Source organism: Chrysemys picta, chromosome 9 (assembly GCF_011386835.1).
Source record: "Chrysemys picta bellii isolate R12L10 chromosome 9, ASM1138683v2, whole genome shotgun sequence".
In the NCBI taxonomy this organism is placed as follows: domain Eukaryota; kingdom Metazoa; phylum Chordata; order Testudines; family Emydidae; genus Chrysemys; species Chrysemys picta.
In genome coordinates this window covers 77,265,855-77,290,867 of record NC_088799.1, presented here as the reverse complement: position 1 = coordinate 77,290,867, position 25,013 = coordinate 77,265,855, and the positions used below count along the sequence as shown (strand labels likewise).

At 43.2% G+C, this 25,013-nt stretch overlaps 1 protein-coding gene across 1 annotated transcript in view; it reads left to right on the top strand.

Moving 5' to 3' along the window:
* SH3BGRL (SH3 domain binding glutamate rich protein like) overlaps positions 1 to 25,013 on the top strand; it is a 71,431-nt gene that overhangs the window by 27,859 nt on the left and 18,559 nt on the right. Inside the window, exon 2 of the mRNA XM_008166532.4 lies at positions 18,902 to 19,087. Coding sequence (XP_008164754.1) covers positions 18,902 to 19,087 — 186 coding nt within the window. The remainder of the gene's footprint in view (positions 1 to 18,901; positions 19,088 to 25,013) is intronic.

Sequence of the window (25,013 nt, the reverse complement as noted above, 5' to 3'; positions counted from 1 at the left end):
ATGTTTAGAAAGAGTTGGCCATGTAACTCCAAGGGGAAGATACAGATAGTCTGGAAGTTATTTTTTGTATTTTACTCCAATTTTTGCTTGTTAATGTCTATAAAACTTTGGTGAATTGTTTTACATTGCCCTGACACCTTTCTGACTGACCTTCAGCCTCCCGTCCCACAAAATAAGTGTAAAGTCACCTCAATCCTTGGTAACGTGATAAGAGCTGAAGAAGATATCATTAGACTTTTAAGGAGAATACTGGGGACTGAAATTTATAACAGTCTTAGTAACATCCATGACCACGTGGTATCCCTCCCTCCTACCCCACTGCTAATTCAACCTTTAAAAGGTTGCATATGTTTAAATTATGCTGCTAGGGCAGGGGGGAGCAAACTTTTTGGCCCGAGGGCCACATCTGGGTATGGAAAAGGTATAGCGGGGTATGGAAATGGTATAGCGGGCCATGAAGGCTCGCGAAATTGGGGATTGGGGTGTGGGAGTGGGTGAGGGCTCCCCCTGGGGATACGGGCTCTGGGGTGGGGCCAGAAATGAGGAGTTCAGGGTGTGGGATGGGGCTCTGGGCTGGGGTAGGGGGTTGGTGTGTGTGTGGGGGGGTGAGGGCTCTGGGGTGGGGCTGGGGATGAGGGTTGGGGGTGCAGGAGGGTGCTCTGGGCTGGGACAGAGAGGTTTGGAGGGTGGGAGGGGGATCAGGGTTGGGTCAGGGGGTTGGGGTGCAGGAGGGGGTCAGGGATGCAGGCTCCGGGCGGTGCCTACCTCAAGCGGCTCCCAGAAGCAGCGGCATGTCCCCCCTCTGGCTCCTACGCAGAGGTGCGGCCAGGCGGCTCTGCTCGCTACCCTGTCCACAGGAGCGGCGCTTGGGGCGGGGGCAGCGTGCGGAACACGTAGGAGCCGGAGGAGGGACATGCCACTGCTTCTGGGAGCCACGCGGAGCGGGGCAAGCCCCCAACCCCACTCCCCGGTGGGAGCTTGAGGGCCGGATTAAAATGTCTGGAGGGCCAGATGCGCCCCCGGGCCGTACTTTGCCCACCCCTGTGCTAGTGTGAAAGGTGTATAATAAAATATCTGACATGCACAGATCCTTACTTGAAAGGGGAAATGTAGGTCCAGCAGTTTTCAACAGTTATCAGGACGGAAGGCCCAATATATATTTGGTTTTAAATGTTTCGTTGCATTTCTTGTTTTTGCCCTCAAACAGGTTTAGACCGCTACGTTTGCTATAAAAAGTGTGCGTGTTTAATGATATTTACTGTTATCTGTAGCAGTAATTCTAATGTTAACATACCTTACTTTTGTGGATTTAAGTCTTTATTATGGCTTCTGGTAGGGTTTTAACTTCTCACTATTGCATGGGTATGAGATCACTGAGGGATCTGATGTATTGTGTGTCGTAAAATACATAGCACAACTGGGTGAGCTACCATCCTGAGACCAAATTTCTGTATCATTAACCCAAAATATATATTTATTTAAAGTTCTGCATTTAGATCCCTGAAAATAATTTTTTGACGTCTGGACCCTAAACTGTAACAGTCCCATCAGGCACTGCTGTCTTTATCTGCATGACAAAGAGTTTTTCTTGATACATGGAAGGAATATATGTTAGAGCTGTGACTTATGGGCCCCATGTGCACTGTACGCCAACCACTGCAATAAAGCGTACTGGAATATTGATGTACCAGGAACATCAGTGTTTAAAAATCTAGATTATTTACTGTCAATGCATTCACTATCTAAACCACACCTCTGGGAATATTTGTTCTTATTCAAACATATGGCAGTTCTGGGATTATTTGTTGCATTTTAGTGATTAATATCTGATGTTTGCCAACCTAGAGCCTGTAGATTGAATTCCATTTAAAAATCAGTTTCGCAATAGGGCCTAATGCAGGCTTTCTGTCAATAAGGATTTGACCCTGCAAGATTTTGAGCAGTCTTGTGAAATGCGGAGCATCCTCAAGTCCCATTGTCTGCAAGGGCGCTCAGCTCCTTGCAGGATTGAGCCCTTAATTAACAATCCTGAAAGTATACCTCAGAAGCCCCACAGGGATCTTCATTGCTGATGCCATTCCTCTCCAGTTCAATTTCATTTCATTTTTTGAGGCAGGACTCCCTTGTCCCCGCCACATACACCTATCATATAAATCTTTCTGCAATGTCTGTTTCAACTTCTAAAGCTGCTTGACTCCCAGCTAACCTCGGGGGCTTGATTCTGTGTGTTGAATGTGCATGAAGCTTGAAACTTGTCAGCTGGGAGTCTCAGCTAACATCTTTGCCTCCCTTAAGAAAACCAACTACCTCTTATTTTACCTTTCATTCGGTCATCGGAAAAGATGTGGTATTTTGGTCTGTGATTGATGGACTAAACGGGGCGGCTACTTTTTCTGCCCCCTTGGCTCTAGAAATAAATCATATCTGAATGTTAAACAATTTGTCCATTATAATTAACAATCTTATTGTGAAGGGCTCATTGTTTTTAGTTTATTAATGTTGGACACGATGTTTAAAAGCATGGAGCCAAGAATAGTTGAATATAATGAATAGAGAGTTGAGCCTCTTGAGTGTTTATCCAGACTACCACCCAAATTAATCTCTTTGTTGGGACTCAGGCTGTTTAGCAATTCAGCTCTTTCCTACAAAGTAGTCTGACCATATCACTTATGGACCCCCAGCCTGAATGCAGGGAAGCCATTATTTCTTGTACCCTGGGCTCTTGGAGAAATGTGTGTGTAATGATAGTGAGCCTTTGTCTGTTTTGGTAATAAAACACTGAAATAAAATAAATATTATTTTTATGTTTGTGATCTTTTAATTAATGTTATGGCACTTTGAGCTGCTACAGAGAGGAGCGTTTAGTAATTAGAAAATGCAATGAATAAATATTACTACTGTTTTGCTGTGTAAGGCATAGGAGGAGAACCAAATCCATCCAGAATGTTACATTATAAGCGCATTCTGTAGAATTCTGGTTCTACACCCTTGGCTTCTGTTTCCTTCTCAGTATTTGGCAGGCACTTGTTAATTCTTTAGACTGCATATTTTTTCAGCAAAGAAATCGGAGCGAACATGAAGAAATTCTCACTGAAGAGAAGGCACCAGAGTAGTCATGCACAACTTACAGCATGCAGACTGCATCTAGTCTGGATGGCCATATGTGTTGCTTTCATGGGTTTTGTGCACCTGACTGGCACACTGCTCAGTGAATCTGAGTGTTGCGCAAAGCAGACAGAACACTGTTCTTGTGAATTGGCAGCCTAGGGAATATTGAGCGAGTGGAGTGTGTGGGAGTTGCCTCAGTGCTCACATAAGAGGGGCAGGCAAAGGGATGGGAAAAGGAGTAAACAGGAACTTCAGCAGGTGAGAAAGGAGCATCCCCTCTTTTTCTCTGCAGCCGGGAGCAGGGCTGCAAGAGAGGGAGTAAACAAAATACAAACAAACAAAAGTCTTCCCAAACTGGCTTGAGTTGAGAAAGAACTTGCTGTTGTGTTGTGATGATGCATTATTGTCATGTCGTGTATCAGAGCAACACCAGGAATTTAGTAAACAGCTCTGTTGAACTGTCTGAAGCTCTGTTTATTGGAAAAAATGCCTCTCTGTATGTTAAAAGCCCCGTACCTCTGCAAGAGCCTTTTGAAAGACTAGTATCAAAGGACAAATTCTTCTCTCAGTTGGACTGCTGCATCTCCCATTGACTTAGGGTGGGTGTTGTGCATGTGTTTAAGGGCAGAATTTGGCCCAAGCTTTAGTTGTGTACTGAACCTGAAGGAAGATGCCTTCGTATTCAGTAGATTTAAAATATATTAAAAATGAACTCAACCTTAATTATGCAGGTGCTGCCACAATTAAAGTTCTGCTTTTGTACTTTAGGAGCACTGTAAATATAAATACTGATCAACCTTACATATGTTTAAAATTTGAGTTTGAAACTGTAACAGCGGCAATAACTTTTAAAATATGTGGTATGTACATTATCTGTGAGTGTCTCCAAGAGAGCCTGTTTCCTAAACTTTAAAGAGGTAATGGGCACAAATTGCAGCTAAAAGAGGCTAGGCAGTGAGATTTTGATTCTGCGTATTAATTAATGGACTGTCAAAGGAAGCAACAGTAAATGCCCCTGAACATAATCAGAAATGAATTGGACCGGAAAATGCTACAGGCAGGGGGACAGAGGGAGACATGAAAGCTTGCAGGGATAAGTAGACTAAACTAGACATAGATGGATCTTGACCCATTGGAAGCCTTTTAGATTATGTCCACATTATTGAATTGGTGCTAGGAGAGCCAATGGTGTGATGTGTTTTCAGTGTTGCATCCCAGTAAGGAGCTGGTTTGCTGCACAGTGCATAGGCTGGAGCACCTTTTTTGCTTCCACCTTAAATTCCAGACAAAGCAAATGGCAGTAATGCGGCATGGAGGTGACGATTGCTCGGATCACAGTGGCACGATCAACATTGAAAATACATGATCGGGGGGGGGGGGGTGGAAGCATTTGAAAGCAGCTTCTTTGCTAGCAGAAGACAACTTCAACAAGATTTCATTACTGTAGCAGGGATGCAGGATACTTGTCAATGTGCCTTAGACTTCCAGAAGAGCCATGGAGAGAAAAAATGGGTGCATATGGTATCCATCTGAACACTGACTATCATGCAGAAATAAGAACAAATGTATGCAGCTCTGCTGAGATGAGCTTTTCAAATCCTCAGCACTTGGTTTAGTTCACATGCTTTCTTTTGTGGTTGCCCAGAAGGTTGTACCTTATGGCAGTGAAACCAAGCATTAGAGGAGATAAGGGTAGCACTGGTATGTGTAATAGTTGTCTTAAAATAGCCATTCCAAAGAAGTAGTTAAAGTTCTGTAATGATAATTGTCCAGTTCTAAAAATAGCTGTGTGTTCTATCAGACAGTGAAATAGAATACTGAGATTTATAGAATAATGGGCTAGACCTGCTGGGGCCAGTCCTGCAAAGTTCTGAGCTCCTCCTGGGGGGCTAACGAGGGCCTGCTGCACCGCTTTCATTCATGGAAGTTGTGGGTGGACAGCATCTGCAAAATTGTGGTCCTTATGTTGGAGAACTACATTGTAAATATTTCATGGTATTTGGCATAGATGTTGTATATGAAAGCTGGTTCTTCGAGTGATTGCTCATGTCCATTCAACTTAGGTGTGTGTGCTCGCCACATGCACCAGTGCTGGAAGGTTTTTTTCCTCAGCAGTATCCATAGGGGACTGGCTCTGGTGCCCCCTGGACTGGCACACGTATGCCGTGGCATATAGGGTGCCGCCGCGCCCCCCCCTCCCCCATCAGTAGCTTCTTGCCGCCAGTGACAGTGCATGGAACTGTTGCTGCTTCAGCTAGCGCTGTTTCTCGTTCGTTCAAAGTCATTTACCTCTTGTATATTATTGTATATAATGTCCCTCTAGTTTTAGTTTCCCTATCTGTTATTTAGGTCCCAAATTGGACTTTGCCTCGGGATGGGGCACGCTCTGGTCCCCAGGCTTTAAGCTCTGTGATCGCTGTAAAAGGCCCATTAGCGAACCACATAACAGTTGTTTACCATGCATGGGTAAAGGTCACATTACTGGTAAGTGCAGAATTTGCAAGTCCTTCAAGCCCAGGATGAAGGAGTGTGACATTCGCTTGAAAGCGCTCCTTATGGAGTCTGACCTTACCTTGATGCCTGAGCAGCGCTCCGATTTAGTGCCGAGGACCGTGATCTCAGTGCGCAGTGTCCTGCTGGTGCCATCTGCGGGCTGGCACCAGTCCCCTTCCATGGCTCCAGCCAAGAAGCCCAGGAAGATGGGGTGAGGAAGGTTTCCAGCTTCCCGTAAGGGAAAGAACGAGTCTGGGGTGGACCAAGGGCCTATCTCAGGCACCTTTTCACCCCTTTCGGGATCTCGGGCCCCAGCTCAGGTCGAGCAGTATAGCCCAGCCCGCTCCCCACTGGCTGCCCTGGATAGTGACAGAGGTCCTCGTCAGCTCCGGGAACCGTCCACGCCGAAGGCCCTGCAAGTGGCGCAAGAGATGATGTCCCTCCCAGTGCTGCTTATTCCGGCCCCTGAGGGGTCCCAGTCATGGGATAAACCCGTGTTTGGACCACCACAGTCTCCACCTCTACGGCAATGCTCCTCGTCGCGGGGGAAGTCCCACCAACGATCACCCTCTCGCAGCCGACCTGCTTCTGACCAGGATAGGCAGAAGATTCACAGCCCCATCTGGTTTCTGGACTTCGGACAAGGGCAGAGAGGCCTGAGGCGCGGCTTGCTAGTGACCGGGCGCAGACCTCTGGAGGCATGCGCCCCCCAGCAGGAATTTCGGAGTCAGCGCCTGGAATTTCCGTGGCACTAGTACCGCTCCAGGGACAAGTCGAGGGACCGATGGTACTGTTCTCTGGACCGTTGCCGATCTCCCAGGACGGCATTACCGTGTGCGGGTGCATCTTCACTACACCAAGCCCGCTCTGGTTCCCAGTCCCGCTCCACGTCCCGGTACCACCTGTCAAGCATGAGGCGTAGATCGCTGGCCTGGGGCCATCGCGGATCCGCCGAGCGCTGTCGGTCGCCGAGACCCTGATCCAGGCGCATGTCGAGGTCATTCAGATCCAACTCCAGGAGGAGCAATGGGTACTGATTGGAACAGAGCCACCACTCAGCCCCGTCTTGCTCGCAGGGGAGCCATGTTCTCTGCCCTGTAGCCCCAGCCAGGGTAGCTTTGCCCCTACATGAGGGGAAGAAGAAAAGACAGTTACCTGTTTCCGTAACTGGTGTTCTTCGAGATGTGTTGCTCATGTCCATTCAACGACCCACTCTCCTTCCCACTGTCAGAGTTTCCGACAAGAAGGAACTGAGGATGCGGGGGGCTGGCGGTGCCCTATATGCCGCGGCATATGCATGCCACTCCAGGGGGCGCCAGAGCTGGTCCCCTACAGATACTGATGAGGGAAAAACTTCTGGCACTGGTGCATGTGGCTAGCACACACACCTAAGTTGAATGGACATGAGCAACATATCTCAAAGAACACCAGTTACGGAAACAGGTAACTGGCTTTTCCTTGACTATTATAGCAATAAAGTGGAGAAAATTGTAATGCAGCCAAGGAATGGATTCTGCTTACAAATATTCCGTCTCAGAAGGGAGTCTCGGAGTTATGTTATCACTGGTGGAGGACAGACTTGAAGGGGTCTCTAGGAATCCATGACCTTTAATTGCTTAACTTAGTTGCCATGCTTCTGAACTCTCAGACTTATGTTATACTTGGAGACAAAATTATAAATTTCCATCTACCTTTTCAGCAACTGATTTGCAAGTATCAGCTTCTGCTTTAGCAACCCACATGATGGGAGCAGGAGGACACTAATGTATCAGAAACAGGATGCAAAGCACAAAAAGCAGATTTTTTTCCCTATCAAAATATGGGTTTGAACAGTCATGTTGCTAACTAGTTAGAGCAGCATTCACTGTGCAACATGGGCAGCCAAATCTGACAAATTGTCGCCAGTGACACTAGAAAATCAGTATGAACTTCTTTAAGAATATTTGGCTTTATTGGTTAATGTCATGCTGCTTAACTTCTTGGACTACGTAGTGCTGCCCTTGTTTAACCATTGAAGTAAGACTGAAGCACAGCTGTTGTTCTCAGCTGGACAGTTTGCAATGTGTATTATTGACTTGGATCTGTAAGTACATTTGTAGTGTTCTTTGGAATGTTAGTCTAATGCACAACACACAGTTAAAACCTCAGTCTGGCAGGATTCCCTGTGGCAGATTAATTTGTCTTGGCACTGGTACAGTATTCTTTGTATCATAATTTTCCTTTTCAAGGAACAGGATTTTTCAGTATTATCACCTCAATTGCAGCGATTGAAAGGGCAGTGCTGTAGCACGCAGGATTTACTTGAAGATCTTTTCTTGCTGTAATTTTCCATTCTTATATGTTGAAATAAATGGGTTCACTTATTTTATATATTTTAGAGCTGTCGATTAATCACAGTTAACTCACGCAATTAATTCTAATTTTTTTAATCGTGATTAATTGCAGTTTTAATAGCACTGTTAATAGAATACGGATTGAAATTTATTAAATATTTTGGATGTTTTTCTACATTTTCATAGATATTGTATTCTGTTTTGTAATTGAAATCAGTGTATATTTATTACAAATATTTGCACAGTAATAATGATAAACAAAAGAAATAGTAGTTTTCAATTCACCTCATACAAATACTGTAGTGCAATCTTTGTCATGAAAGTGTAACTCACAAATGTACATTATTTTTGTTACGTAACTACAATCAAAAGCAAAACAATGTAAAACTTTTGAGCCTACAAGTCCACTCAGTCCTACTTCTTGTTCAGTCAATTGCTAAGACAAACAGGTTTGTTTACATTTACAGGAGACAATGCTGCCCTCTTCTTATTTACAATGTTACCAGAAAGTGAGAACAGGCATTTGCATGGGACTTTTGTAGCGAGCATTGCAAGGTATTTACATGCTAGATACGCTAAACATTCATATGCCCCTTCATGCTTCGACCACCATTCCAGAAGACATGTTTCCATGCTAATGATGCTCGTTAAAAAAAATAATGCGTTAATTACATTTGTGACTGAACTCCTTGGAGGAGAATTGTATGTCCCCTGCTCTGTTTTGCTCACATTCTGCCATATATTTCATGTTATAGCAGTCTCCGATGATGACCCAGCACATGTTCATGTTGTCCGCACTGCTTTGGATTGTTACTGAGCAGAACTCGTCACCAGCATGGACGCATGTACCGTGGAATGGTGGTTGAAGCATGAAGGGACATATGAATCTTTAGTACATCAGGCATATAAATATCTTGCGATGCCAGCTACAACAGTGCCATGAGAACGCCTGTTCTCACTTTCAGGTGGCACTGTAAACGAGAAGCAGGCAGCATTATCTCCTGCAAATGTAAACAAACTTGTTTGTCTAAGCTATTGGCTGAACAAGAAGTAGGACTGAGTGGACTTGCAGGCTCTAAAATTTTACATTGTTTTATTTTTGACTGCAGTTTTTTGGTACATAATTCTACATTTGTAAGTTCAATTTCATGATAAAGAGATTGCATTATAGTACTTGTATTAGGTGAATTGAAATACTATTTCTTTTGTTTTTTTACAATGCAAATATTTGTAATAAAAAATAAAGTGAGCACTGTACACTTTGTATTTTGTTGTAATTGAAATCAATATATTTGAAAATGTAGAAAACATCCAAAATATTTAAATAAATGGTATTCTATTATTGTTTAACAGTGCAATTAATCGCTTGACAGCCCTTATATAAAAATGTAAAGGATCAACAGTTGTTGGGAGCTATTGAACTTTGTATAAATGTTAACTTCATGTGAGGACTTTTTTGCCTTCCTATATAAATCAGATCTCATGCTATTTAAAACCTCTTTATCAAAAAAATGTTCTAAAATATTATCAAATCCTACAGGAGGCATCATTCATTAAAAATATGACACTGAAAAAGCTGAATGAGTGACATGTTTCAAGTTATCAGTGATGATGAAATTAAAATCAAATGTATTACATTAGAGGGTCTTGCATGTAGTTATGGATGAACCTTTTAAGGTTTTGGAGTGCATGGAAATCTGCAATTTTAGAAGCCTATTCAAGTCCCTGTGCTCCTGAAATCAGTTGGGGAATTGTGTGAATTCAGAGCAGTGTATCCAGTTCTATATCCTCTGTTTCATGATGCTTGCAGAAAAGTAATAAAATGTAGGACTCTGTCAAATGTATTGGGTAGAAGAAAATGGAGTTAATCATGAAACATTCTAGGCCAGATTCTTAGAGCCCTGCAAATCCACGTCTATCTGCTGTATATTTGTGGACCATTTTTGCAGCTCATGGATGGATGTGGATCCAGATTTTATATCTTAAAGCCCTGCAAATCCATGGATCATTTTTGCGGATCATGGTTTGGATGCGGATACAAATTTTGTATCAATGCAGGGCTCTACAGATCTTCATCTGGTGTAAATTGACAAAGTGCCAAAGTGGCACAGAAGTGGAAGGTTAATTTTCAGTGTTAATTTTATATGTATGTAATCTTTTTCTAATCAAATTGTTTTAAATCCTCACACAAGTGAGCCAATTTTATCAGTAGTTACAAATATAGCCTTGGGCCACTTCAATTCACAGAGATCGGGATTCATCACCCTTAACTAATGGAACAGAATACTGTATGCTAACTGCACCTGATAGAACCAAAGCTCCAATCCTGCAGATACTTATGCATGAGAGGAACTTTATGGACATAAGCGGTCTCATTGAGTTATCCAAACCTGAGTTCAGTGGCACCACTCAATCCAGAAAATTACTCAAGGTTCGGCTAGCTCAGTGGTTTGAGCATTGGCCTGCTAAACCCAGGGTTGAGTTCAATCCTTGAGGGGGCCATTTAGGGAATTGGTTTAAAAAAAAAAAAAAAAAAAAGTCTGGGGATTTGTTCTGCTTTGAGCAGGGAGTTGGACTAGATGATCTCCTGAGGTCCCTTCCAACCCTAATATTCTATGATTGCTTCATGAATTGATCTACTGTGTGCGCTGTGAATTGGTTTATAAACAGAGAAATAGGGAGACTTGGGAAAAAATGGAATCCTTATACAAAGGTACAAAACAGGCTGTTCTTTTCTTCGTACTCCCTGGATGTGTCAAAGTCCTACTAGATATAACAGGAATCTCTCTCAGGCTCACTTCAATAAATGAATAATTAACAAATAGAAAATAAACCTTTTCTTGCAGCAAAATACTGTTAGGAATGGCCCCTTGTTCCTTCCAGGGAACAAAACTGGTTGTGGAATTATAATCCATCACTTTCCCTTTTGCTAAACAGAAATATTCTGCTGTCATTCCTTTGCTATTCTGGGGCTGTGCTCCTTCATAGTTATGGTTTTCCTGTGGCCCGGCCCACCAGGGTGCTTACCCTAGCGAGCCGCATGCCAGAGGTTGCCTACCCCTGGTTTAGGGTCTTGCTAGTAGTCAAATGAGGGGCTGGTATTTTCATAGTGAATAGCTCTCAAACGTAATGTTTGTCTATGCATGTGTTAAGTTAAAAGCTTAAGATGTCTTAACCAGTTTTTAGTATGTATATCATTTTAATTTCATTCTGTGTGTGAGTGTGTGTATTCATCACAGGAATGAGATTATAGTAGATTACCAAATCATAAAAAATGCTCTGGAGAAGTATGTTTTTTTTTTGTTTGTTTTTGTTTTTTTTAAAGTGAATTAGAGAACAGGCTATTTAAACATCATCCTGGAGCACAGTAACAAAGGGTCCTTGTGCTCCCAAAACTCTCATTAACTTGAGTGAGTGGTCTGAATGGACTAGGAATGAAGAATTGGTGGGACCCTCGCTTGTAATGTTTTTAATGCAGATTTTGATTTCCAAAGGTTATGAAATTGGAACAACAGTAGTTTGCTTAGCATCCAACTATTTTTAAATAAGACCTAATGTAAGGGTATTTCCTTCATTAGAATGGAAAATGAAAGATAAATTAATGTGGTTAAATTTGTTCCTTTCAACACTGTCTTAGGAACATGAGCAACAAGTGTAGGATCTCCTGTAAGTTTTGTAATTCTAGATATTTTGCAGAATGAATGGCACACTGAAAAGCAGAAGCAGTGGTGTTTTTCAGATCAAGCAACTACGTGTTTTAATGGGGAAGAAAAGTAAAATCACCTAGATAGGAAATACTAAGGAAAAAACATGGCTTTTGTGAGAGCAGTATTGTCAGCAGTCATAAACTGTGAGTCTGGCTTAAAAATAGAGATTAAAAAAACATAATAAATCACTTTTCATTCTGTTCTGCCCAGTGACTGTTTGATTGTTTCGGCAAAGACCACTGCCCCCACTTTGTGATAATTTAAATTGATTATTCATCCTTCAGGAGCATACACAAATGCAGGCTTTCCTCATGGCTACTTCAGATGGGGACTTCAGTTACTGTCATTTTTCCCCTTCCCATCAATTTTCTGTGTCCAACTTGCATGCAACATTCACTCACCCTCCACCTTTACTCCAACTTCACATTCCGCTTCCTCCCCCCCATGACTATCCCACAATCTCCCGCCCACCTTATATTTCTCTTACCTCCTCAGTCTCTGTGCTCCTGTCCCACATTTATCTCTCCTCAGCCTCCCTCTTCCACTCCATCTTTTCACGGCCACCCCATCGCTTTAGTATCTCTCTTCAGTCTCTACTGTCTCTATCTTTCCACACCCATTCCCATGCATCCTCTGGGTTGGGAAAGTGTAAACATATCTTCACACTCATTTTAGACAAGGACAGTTGTGTTTAAAATCATATTAGCAGGTTGTGCTTAACCATGACATCTAACACGATTTAAAACATGACAGCCATTGACTATACTAAGCCCAACAATTTCAAAAGTGACAGGTGATTTTGGGTGCCTCAATTTTTTGCATGTCCAACTTGAAACACCTGGAAAAAGAGCTGATTTTCAGAGTGTATTTTCCCAGTGCCTCAGGCTTTTGTCTCCTGCGTGGTCCACATGTGGATATTAGGACTGTCATCTTTATTGAAGGAAACCTGTCTTTTGGCCTACTGAAAACAATAGGAGACTGTAGCCCTTTAGAATAAGTAAAAACTTGGTGCAGTGGTATATTGGTATAGCTAGGTAATTACATTGCTGTATTATTTGAGCATCTGAAATCAAGAGAATCGTCTTCTTTTTTTAAAGCACATAAAATGATGTGATAACATAATGAAAGTTGGCAGCTCTGCAAAACTATACACAGCCATTGAGATGATCTCGATCAGGAATAATTCTGGCATTCATACAGTTGTGCAAACATCCTGTCACTGTGGTTGAAATGTTTGTTTTAGGAACTGAGAAGGTGTTAACTGTTCTGATCAGACAGAGTAAAATGAGTTGGGTCCTGACAGCTTAGATTATACCCTAATACTCCACAGTGGCAAACCACCAACCACTCCAGCACCAGTCACTTGCTTTTGTTTAAGGGGAACTCTTATGGTCCGCTGCCTTGGAAATAGAACTGCTTCCCATCTCAAGAGGGGTGACTGACAGCAGTGCTGAGACTATTACTCTCTGACTACCTTCACCACCACACCTGACCTAGCCTAATAGACACTTTTCCCCCTCCCAGCAGCTGCAATTTTTTAACCTTCATAGATAAGGCAAAAGAAATCAGAGTATTGTTGTTTTTGTATTGCAGTAACACCTGTGAGCCTCAGCCATGGACCAAGACTCTATTGTGCTAGGTGCTGTACAAACACAGAATAAAGAGATAGTCCCTGCCCTAAAGAGTTTACAATCTAAGTATAGGATGAGAGACAACAGGTGGATACAGACAGACATGGGAGCACAAGAAAACAGTGAGACAATAGACAGGGAAGCAGACAGGTGTATCTCACAGACACATAATATGAATAAAATCTTCCCCTCAAATATTGGAAACATGTCATCTTTATGGGCCAGGTACTGCGGGGTGCTGGGCACCTACAACTCCCATTGACTTCAATGGGTGATTCATAGCTGAACTTTGAAGTCGGTGGGAGCTGTAGGCATTTAGCACCTCTGCACGATTGTGCTGTCTATATGATTTACAGATCTAGTGAAGAGTGTTGGATGCCTAATATAAAGAATGGTACTTAGGGACAATTGGAGGACATTTTATTATTTGTATTGCATATCCTTGATGGCCCCAGGCAGGGATCAAGACCCCATTATGCTAGGCACTGTACAAAAGAGTTAGACAGTCCCCGTGCCAGAGAGCTCACTATCTAGGATTGTGACAAGATACTACTGGGGGGTAAACCGGCAAAGCGGGGTTTTGGGGTGATGAGGTAACCATACAGGTGGGCATGATTGCATAAACCAGAGGTAGCAGTTTGTCACAATCTTAAAAGCCTCCAGATGATAGAGATTTGTTGTCATTTATGGCAGAGGTAGGTTTTAACAGGAGATTGGTAAGAGGGTAAGGTGGTGCTTTTGTGAATTTTTACTGAAAGATTTTGAAGTTCTCCAATTAGGGTCTGTTTATATTCGTTCTTGTTGAAGATGAAGGAACTGAGGCTATTGGAAATTATCTAGATCAGTTTTTGTAAGCTGTTAATAGCTAAGCCTATGGAGAATCCAGGGTTTTTTGTTTTTGTTAAAGTAAGCAAATGCCCTGATCTTCCACCTAGGCCAGTACAGTACATTAGGTACTCTTCTCAGCCCACAGTTATAAAGACCACTCTCCTGTTCATGGTTGGCATTTGTCAAGATTCCCTTCAGAACAGAGGTGGCCAGACTACGGCCCGGGTGTCACATCCAGCCCTCCAGATGTTTTAATGTGGCCCTCGAGCTCCCACTGGGGAGCGGGGTTGGGGGCTAGCCCCGCTCCGGTGCTCCAGCCGGGAGCAGGGTTGGGGGCTTGTCCCGCTCCGCACGTCTCCTGGAAGCAGCGGCATATCCTCCCTCCGACTCCTATGGGTAGGGCACCCAGGGGGCTCTGCATGCTGCCCCTTCCCCAAGCGCCACCCCTGCAGCTCCCATTGGCCAGGAAACGCGGCCAATGGGAGCTGCAGAGGCAGCGTCTGTGGACGGGGCAGCATGCAAAGCTGCCTGGCCACGCCTACATGTAGGAGCCGGGGGGGGGGGGAAAGGGGTCATTGCCGCTGCTTCTGGGAGCTGCTTGAGGTAGGCGCTGCCTGGAGCCTGCACCCGTGACCCCCTCCTGCGCCCTGATTCCCCTCCCGCCCTCCAAACCCCCTCGGTCCCAGCCCAGAGCACCCTCCTGAACCCCCAACCCTTCCACGCCAGAGCCCGCACCCCCAGCCAGAGCCCTCACCCACTCCTACACCCCAGCCCCTATTTCGTGAGCATTCATGGCCCGCCATAAAATTTCCATACCCAGATGTGGCCCTTGCCCACCCCTGCTTTAGAACATTTATGGAGAAAGTGCATCACTTAAAAACTTTTTTTTAGGCCTTTATAACTTGGCTGAGAAGAATCTCCTCTCTGCCTCCCTTTTTCCCCTTCCATTATCTTCTAGAGGCAGATGCGAGTCTGTTGAAAAATGCTTTTGTGCTTAGCCTGTAATGTGAACTACTTCCGCCAGGTGGTATTAACTTGTTCATTTTATTTATTTTTTAGCAGTGATTTTTCAGCTAATGCACAGCAACATTCTCATATTTAGTCTTTGCATCAGGATTTTAATCCTGTCTATGAACTACTTCACTGACTCAATATTCTGAGCCATAATTATTGCTTTCGATCTTGCAGTCTCTAGGCAAGCCGCTCTCCTGATGAAGTCAGGGTAAAATTATTGCCTTCTTCAAGACTACCGCAGTGGGCGCCCTAACACTAAGCCCTCTGATGATTTTAAAGTGATGTTATAAATAAACTGTTGGGATTTTTAAGTGATATCTAGCTAAACATAGAACTGCACCATATTATGGATTGACATACAATGAATTTTAATGGCTACAAAGGAACCACTAAAATCTGAATAAATAGATGCTTTAGAATTGTCTAGATATGAATTTACACAACAGAGTTCAATGGCATCTTTTGAGATGCTGTATTCTGATGGCTAGACTTCTATATATTTCGGTGGTAGCTATTTTCCCTTTTAAATACCTCAGAAACTCAACCCTGTGCGCTTAAAGGGTCAAACTTTTACTCCCCAAAGCAAACTATAAAATGTACAAACCCTGCTCTAAAGTAAATGGTCTAATAGGCTTTATGTTCTGATCTGAGATCTTACAGTCAGCTAGGGTTTGTGGCTGTTGCTTTCTTTTTAAACGTCCTATTGCAAGCCGGGGAGCTCAGCTACCATATTTGGAGCTCATATGCCTGTCCACTGACCTCATATCTGCTTGTTTGAGGGTTTGTGTGTTTTTACTTGTCCATATATGGAAAGGCTGCTTGGGGAGTCTGGTATCTGACCTGAATTAGAAGTAATTCAACATCTATATGGAGTTCAGCTTTTGTCAGGATGCACTAATTAGGCTAAAGTCAGGACTTCAGCTGCTTTCACTGGGAAGGAGGCAGTCTGAAGAAAGTAAATTTACTGTTAAATCCTGCTTTTTCATTGTTTGCAAGGGTAGGTATGGTTTATAATCTCCTTCATCCTGGTATAGTCATAAAGAAGCAAACCAGAGTGTAAACAGAAGACGTCTCTCGATCAGGAAACTAATATTTTTATGAATGACAATAATCAAAGCCAACTTTCATGTGAAGCCATCAAAATCTTTTGCAGTAGAGATCCCTGTTTCCACTTGGTGTCATGTGGGAGCATAGAGGAGGCACTGGATTGAATGTGAATGGGTCTTGTTCACTCCATACACTTCCTTTAAGGTTTTCCCTTGAAATGAAGGTGGGGATGAAAAGCCCAGCTCTGATTAAATGACAACAGACAGACGGAAAAAATAATTGTGAAAAGTAGTGGAAGTTTGTAACCCTCTTCCCCCATCACGTACATGGACATGCTCCCATTGCTTGTGTGGATGCAATATCAGTATATTTTCTGGGAATAAGGACTATTGTAGAATACTTGAACAATGATGATAAACATTGTGCGTAAAATCCTGGCTTCACTGAAGTCCATGGAAAACTTCCACTGATTTCCCTAAGACCAGGATTTCGCTGAGTATCTGATGTGTAGCACCACTCATTCTAATGTGTATCACAAAGCCTTTCCCAATTGACACCTTTATAGCACTGCTGAAACTTGGCCAACTCTGGAGTGAAGGGACAGCAGTCAGTCATCACACTGCACAGAAGTGGTGGGAGGAGCGGTTTTAGGCCAAAAACAATTGAGCAAGCCTCATCTCTTATGGAAATTGCCAAGAGGTCTTCAGTGTAACCGCTGAGCAAACAGGACCTCTGTGTTGTAGGGTCTTAGCTGAAAGATCCACACATAGTAAGCTGTATGGCCCTCAGTTTGTCTGTTTCAGAAGGATGAAAGACTGAGTCAGTCCTTCTGGAACTTGAACCTATGATTCCCATGGGTGTACATATTTTAAGTCAGAGGTTTGCACCATGAACTACTTTCTCCAGCAAACTTAACTGTAGTTAATAAACTACAGCTACCTGGATAATCGTTAGACATATAGGTATGGTATCCGCAAGACCACTAACCTCCCTTTGTCTTTGAACAGATATAATTGACTAAAATGTGAAATAAAAAAGTCATTCTCCGTGTAACCTCCTAATTTAAGAATATGCCTTGGTATATTGGTGCATACATCTTTTACAGTAAGAATCTCTTCTAGCTCAAGAGCCAGAGGGAATATTTTGGTTGTCCGTTTGTGTTTAGAATACTCACGTGTGTACGTGTACAATGCCTTTTAAAATATGTCTTGTAAATCATATGGGGAGCCAAACTGAGTAATTTCTTTGAAAGAGACTCAACTCTTGGTGTAACAGGCAAGGGGCTTAATCAGGCTTGCTGGGAAGCAACTCTTCACTATAGGCGATGATTGTTAAATCGCTCTGCATTATATGATGATGTGGTGTATATCTTGAGTCTCCAACTTTTGAAGTACAGAAGAAAAATGGGTTTTGAATTTTCTGAGCTTGTGGCCCTTTGAAAGCCTTGTTTGATTTACACTCCAGTAATCCTTCATGTTGACTCAAACACACGTGTGTTGAATACAATACAAATATCTAGCATTTGGATTCAGCTCTTCTTTGGACAATATTTGATTTCTCTGAGGGACTATTGATTTCTGTCTGTAATCCCTGAAGTGTTAGAAACAATAGGTTACAATTTTGTAGGGCTCCATTTTCAAGGGAATTAAGAGGAAATTCAAATGATACCTGCTTTTGAAGGATGGGTGTGACATACCTGTGCCTACAGATATAGCAGTGGGCTGCACACATGCACCATTTACTCCTGAGGGAATTCTGCGCCAAAAAGAAAAAATTATGCGCACAATATTTTAAAATTCTTCAAATTTTATTTATCAATAAATGTGGCTCCAGCATAGCAGTGGGAGCACAGGCCACTGGCTGCATTGAGGTGGGAGATCACCCTAACTCCCCCACATCCTCCCGGTACAGGAACTCGGCGGGAAGGCTGCACCCGACCCTGACACAGTGCAAGGGCTGGGCCTACCCCAGAAACACCCGGGGGGCCCTGCCTCTGCATCAGGTGTGGGCAGGCAGGCTCAGCTCAGCAGGATCCAAGTGTGGAGGGGCTTAGTGTGGGGTGAGAGGTTTCTGTGTGGGGCAGTCTGGGTGCGGGTGGCTCAGTGGTAGATTTGGATGCACAGGAGTTCGTTGTGGGGTTCCGGGTGCAGGAGCAATAGGACTCTGCAGGGGATCCAGGTGAAGGTGAGTGGGGCTCAGTGGGGGGGTCTGATGACCACTCACTGCTGTATGTGAAATGGTTTGGTGAGTGGAGAGAAGTCGCAGCGTTCTTCCTAGAGGGCAGGTGTCCACAATACACAAGTTACCATCACATTTGGAACACTAATAGGCAGCCTCATCAGAGGAGTTGCAGATTCAGTGGACATAGAGACTAAACTGCTCTGCCTCCACTAGAAGTTGTCCCTCTACTACAGGGCTTGCAGCACCATGCTGGGCACTAAGGAATGTTTGAGTAGCAGTTACCCACATTTTACCTTTTCTGTGCAGGATCTGGTCTCCTGGGTTGTCATTGTGGCACTTTGTACTAATGTACACCAAAAAGAATATTAAGGGGGAGTGAGAGATGTACAATGGACTATTTCTCTTAAAGGCAGTAACCAGGCCTAGAGAGAGAATTTGTAACAGCGCTGAGTGACCTGCACCCTTGGACTTGCACAGATAGATTGCTCTGCCTTTGAGCTTCTATTTGATCACTGACTGGTTTATTTCCCTCTCTCCCTTCGCACATCTTTTATTGTAGATCAAAAAACAGCAGCAAGATGTGTTAGGCTTCTTGGAAGTCAACAAGATTGAATTTGAAGAAAAAGATATTGCAGCCAATGAGGAGAACCGGAAATGGATGAGAGAGAATGTCCCGGAAGAGAGCCGACCAGCGAGTGGAAACCCATTGCCCCCTCGAATCTTCAATGATAGCCGATATCTTGGGGTAAGAAACCATTTGAAGCTTCTCCTTGGCCTTCTCTTTTTGACTTTCCTAGACTTTATCCTGCTGCCAACTACAATATTGCTCTGATGATGGCATATGCCAGATGCAACAGAAAAGGAATAGGTTATCAATTATGTGGTGACTGAGAGGTGGCTTTTTCTCTATGAAGAGAAAGGGAATTTCCTTGTAACTGAGTCAAAATTTGAACCTAAATCTTCAGTATACTAACTAAGCTTGCATATTAAACTATGTGCCATGTGGCCCTCAAACAGAACATAAAAAACATTCTGCACTGTGTTGCATGAAATGATTAATAACTGAGGGACTGATGGTTGAGAAAGAGTTAGTAATGAAGAGGTGCACGTATCTAGTAACTAACTATTGACATATATATGGATAACTCTTGTAGAAACAACGAGGAGTCCTTGGGGCACCTAAGCCCTGGTCTACACTACAGGGTTAGGTCAAATGTAGCCGCGTTAGGTTGATTTTATAATGAATGCGTCTACACAAGCAACCCCATTCCGTCGACATAAAGGCTCTTAAAACCAACTTCTGTACGCCTCCCCGGCAAGGGGAGTAGCGCTAAAATCGACCTTGCTGGGTCGAATTTGGGGTAGTGCGGACGCAAATCTACAGTGTTGGCCTCCGGGAGTTATCCCATAGTGCTGCATTGTGACCGCTCTGGACAGCACTTTGAACTCGGATGCACTAGCCAGTACACAGGAAAAGCCCCGGGAACTTTTGAATTTCATTTCCTGTTTGGTCAGCGTGGCGAATTCAGAAGCACAGGTGACCATGCAGTCCTCCCAGAATCGTAGAGCGTAGAATGTTTCTATGCTCCCCCTATCATCTCCGTCCCTGAGGTTATCACAGATTAGAAGGTGAAAAAACTGCACTTGCGATGACATGTTTTCTGAGTTCATCCACCTGCAACAATGTTTTTGCCCCATCAGGCATTGGGAGCTTAACCCAGAATTCCAATGGGTGGCGGAGACTGCAGGAACTGTGGGATAGCTACCCACAGTGCACCGCTCCGTAAGTTGATGCTAGCCACGGTAGTGAGGATGTACTCCGCCGACTTAATGTGCTTAGTGTGGACATACGCAATTGACTGTATAAAATCGACCTAATTTCATAGTGTAGACATACCATTAGAGACTAACAAATGTATTTGGGCATAAGCTTTCGTGGGCTATAACCCACTTCATCAGATGCATGGAGTGAAAAATAAATAGGCAGGTATAAATATACAGCACATGAAAAGATGGGAGTTGCCTTACCAAGTGGGGAGTCAGTGCTAATGAGGCCAATTCAATCAGGGTGGATGTGGCCTATCCCCAACAGTTGACAAGAAGGTGTGAGTATCAACAGAGGGAAAATTACTTTTTGTAGTGACCCAGCCATTCCCAGTCTTTATTCAGGCCTAATTTGATAGTGTCAAGTTTGCAAATTAGTTCCAGTTCTGCAGTTTCTCGTTAAAGTCTCAGAGTAGCAGCCGTGTTAGTCTGTATCCGCAAAAAGAAGAACAGGAGTACTTGTGGCACCTTAGAGACTAACAAATTTATTAGAGCATAAGCTTATGCTCTAATAAATTTGTTAGTCTCTAAGGTGCCATAAGTACTCCTGTTCTTTGTTAAAGTCTGTTTTTCAAATGTGTTTTTGTTGAAGAATGGCCACTTTTAAGTCTGTTACTGAGTGTCCAAGGAGATTGAAGTGCTCTCCTACTGGTTTTTGAATGTTACAATTCTTGATGTCTGATTTGTGTCCATTTATTCTTTTGTGTAGAGACTGTCCAGTTTGGCCAATGTTTATGGCAGAGGGGTATTGCTGGCACATGATGGCATATATCACATTGGTAGATGTGCAGATAAATGAGCCCCTGATGGTGTGGCTGATGTGGTTAGGTCCTATGATGGTGTCCCTTGAATAGATATGCGGACAGAGTCGGCAACGGGGTTTGTTGCAGGATTTGGATCCTGGGTTGGTTTTTTTGTTGTGTGGTGTGTGGTTGCTGGTGAGTATTTGCTTCAGCTTGGGAGGCTGTCTATAAGTGAGGACTGGCCTGTCTCCTAAGGTCTGTGAGAGTGAGGTATCATCCTCCAGGATAGGTTGTAGATCCTTGGTGATGCACTGGAGAGGTTTTAGTTGGGGACTGTAGGTGATGGCTAGTGGCGTTCTGTTACTTTGTTGGGCCTGTCCTGGAGTAGGTGACTTCTGGGTACGCTTCTGGCTCTGTCAATCTGTTTCTTCACTTCCCCAGATGGGTATTGTAGTTTTAAGAACGCTTGATAGAGATCCTGTAGGTGTTTGTCTCTGTCTGAGGGATTAGAGTAAATGCCCAAATAAATTCATTAGTCTCTAAGGTGCCACAAGGACTCCTCGTTGTTTTTGCTGATACAGACTAACACGGTTGCCCCTCTGAAATATTTTTTTGTAGAACTCTCCTATAACATTCATAATAGCATTCAATTATATACAGTGTCACCTTCTTTCCTACAGCACTGCAGAGCCCATGTGTATACCTGCAGGGTCACTTCACAGATGTCCTTTACCAATTAAATGCAGCCACCTTTACATTGCAGAGCTGTAGCTGTCAAATGAAGCATGACAATGTTACACAGTGGTTTAGCACAGGGAATGAAGAAAACTGTGCAACTGTAATGACAGGGGATGCCTCTCTATCATACGTTTTTCTAGGGCACCCATCACCATAGAATCGGAGTTCCATATACAGTAAGAAGGATTAGCACAGAATTATAGAGTAGTTGATAATAGACTGTTCTTTGCTTCTCCCGGGTTTGGTGGCATTTGCTTATATTGTATTTTGTTGTAATTTGTTGGTGTGATGGGTTGGATCACAGAAACCCCCTTGGGGCTGCCAACTGATGTGCGAAGACTACTTCTGCTCCTGCTTTCCTGCCCTGTCAGCTTGAGACTCCAGAGCCCTGCCTGGTTTGAGCCAGACCCACTAGCCTGCTGCAAACCCAGACCCAGGTCTGAACCACGTTCCCGAACAGCTGTAGGCTTAATTGAAAACCGCTTAAGAAGTGTTCCTGTCTTTAACACTCAGATGCCCAACTCCCAATGGGGTCCAAACCCCAAATAAATCCGTTTTACCCTGTATAAAGCTTTTACAGGGTAAACTCATAAATTGTTCACCCTCTATAACACTGATAGAGAGGTATGCACAGCTGTTTGCCCCCCCCCCCCCAGGTATTAATACATATCCTGGGTTAATTAATAAGTAAAAATGATTTTATTAAATACAGAAAGTAGGACTTAAGTGGTTCCAAGTAGTAACAGACAGAATAAAGTGAATTACCAAGCAAAATAAAATAAAACACACAAGTCTGAGCCTAATACGTTAAGAAAACTGAATACAGATAAAACCTCACCCTCAGTGGTGTTCTAGTAAGCTTCCTTTTACAGACTAGTCTCCTTCTAGTCTGGGTCCAGCAATCACTCATATCCCCTTTAGTTACTGTCCTTTGTTCTAGTTTCCTTAAGGTAGCCTCTCCACTCCCCAAGGATATCTTTTGAGCCAGCTGAAGACAAAATGGAGGGGTCTCCCGAGGGTTTAAATAGACTTTCTCTTGTGGGTGGATACCCTCTCCTCTCTCCTATGCAAAGTCCAGCTCCAAGATGGAGTTTTGGAGTCACATGGGTAAGTCACATGTCCATGCATGACTCGGAACTTACAGGTAGCAGGCATGGTTCACATGCTGCCTTGAACGTCATCAAGTAGACTTCTTATGTGGATTGGAGCCTTCCAAGATCCCTTAAGTGTTTCTCGATTGGGTACTTAACTTGCACATTTCTTTCTTAAGAAGCTGACCAAATGCTTTGCTAAGGCTATTTAGAAATCAAGCAAGTACACAGCCAATATTCATAACTTTGAACACAAAAATGAGACATGCATACAAATAGGATGAATAGATTCAGTAGATCATAACCTTTACATAGATATGTTACATGGTATATGTAGCATAAAACATATTTCTGTTATGTCATATATACATTCATAAGCATATTTCCATAAAGTCTTATGGGGTGCAATGTCACAGTTGGGTACTGAGCAAAGGTTTTTTCAGGACACTGAGTCTGTCAGTGTCCTCTGCAAATGACCAGCTGAGCGTTCTGTTCTCTCTCTTCTGGTAAGTTGCCCATAGTTGAGGTTTGAATCTGCCACAGGAGCACAGCCATGCTGAGTCCAGTTTGGTCTTTAGCTGCCAGAACCTGGGAGAGAAGGACTGAAGAAAAGTGTGATATAGGTAGCTTAAAGAGAGCAAGAGTGAGCCTGAAACAACAAGGGAGAAGGCGTTACTGGCAACTACATGGATTGCTCTAGAAAAATATTAAGTAAAAAACAAAACCGCATCTCCAAGAGAATAGAAGGAGATTCTCCTCCAGGCTAGAATGAAATTAAAGCCCTCAGCCTCTCTTTAATTGCTAGTCGTCCTGAATAACTGGTGGCCTGGATCCTAAAACCTCAGGGATATCACAACATGGTCAGTTTATACTCATTTGTTCTCATGCCAATGTTGTCCTTTAGCTTAAATAAGCTCCTCTTCTTCCCTAGTGTTTACCCCCCTGATGTATTTGTAGAGAGCTGTTGTATTCTCTCTCAGCCTTCATTTTGCTGGGTCAAACAAGTCAAGCTCCCTGATCATCCTAGTAGCTTTCTTTGACCCTGTTCTACTTTGAATTCATCTTTCTTGAACATGGGTGACCAGATAGTTTTGTAGATAGTTTTCCAGATGAGGGCTTACCAGTGACCTGTGCAATGGCATTAATACTTGCCTATCACTACTGAAAATAGCTTGCCTGGTACATCCTAGGATTGCATCACATTGGTTCTTCATAGTCATCCTGTGGTCAACTAATATACCCAGGTCTTTCTCCTACTCGACCATTTCCAACTGATGAGCAACCAGCTTATATTAGAAGTTCTTATTAGTCCCTAAGTGCATGGCCTTGTACTTTGTACTATTAAATTTCATCCTATTTCTGTTACTCCAGCGCTCAAAGGTCTTCCTGTATAATATTCCGATCCTCCGCTGTGTTGACAACACCTCCCAACTTTTTGTCATCTGCAGATTTCATTAGCACACGTTTACTTTTTGTGCCATGATCATTCCTGAAAATATTAAATAAGATCAGTCTCAAGACTGATTCTTGAGGAACCCCAGTAGTACTACCTCCAGCCCGATAGAACTCTCTTCAAAACAACCCATTTTTGTTTCCCATTTACCCAATTACTTACTTTACAATTCTTGTACTAATCCCCAGCTTCACTAATGATTTCCCATATTAAATGCTTTACTGAAGTCCAGATAAATGAGATCTGCTGCATTTCTCTTATCTAAATGATTTAATGGATCAAGTGGCAGAGAGGCAGATTTTCCTAACCATCATACAGGAGATTTTTGGTACTCTAATCTATTGGTTTAGAGTATGGTTCCCATAGGTTCTAATCCTGCCAGGTGATGAGATCCCCAACTTCCATTGACGTTAATGGGAGATGAAGCTACTTGATCAGGCCCTAATAGGCTAAGATAGATGTCATTTCTTTTTATGTGTAAAGAATCATCAGCTGGAGGAGGAATGCCAAGAGAGCAGCACTCTGTTGCTGCAAAAATTCTCATGAGTGATGATTCTACTTGGCAGTTATTAGGAAAGATGCCATCAGCTTGGAAAGCTGGATCCAAATCACAGGAATTCAGCTTGCAGGAACTTAAATTATACATGGACCCCCACCTTTATATTTTTATCAGTTCCACTGTAAACATGAATTGGTACCTGCTTGTTTTACCTGGGGATGCATGTTCTGTATGTACACGTGTAACATGCTCAGCAGAGAGAATCATAGAATATCAGGGTTGGAAGGAACCTCAGGAGGTCATCCAGTCCAACCCCTTGCTCA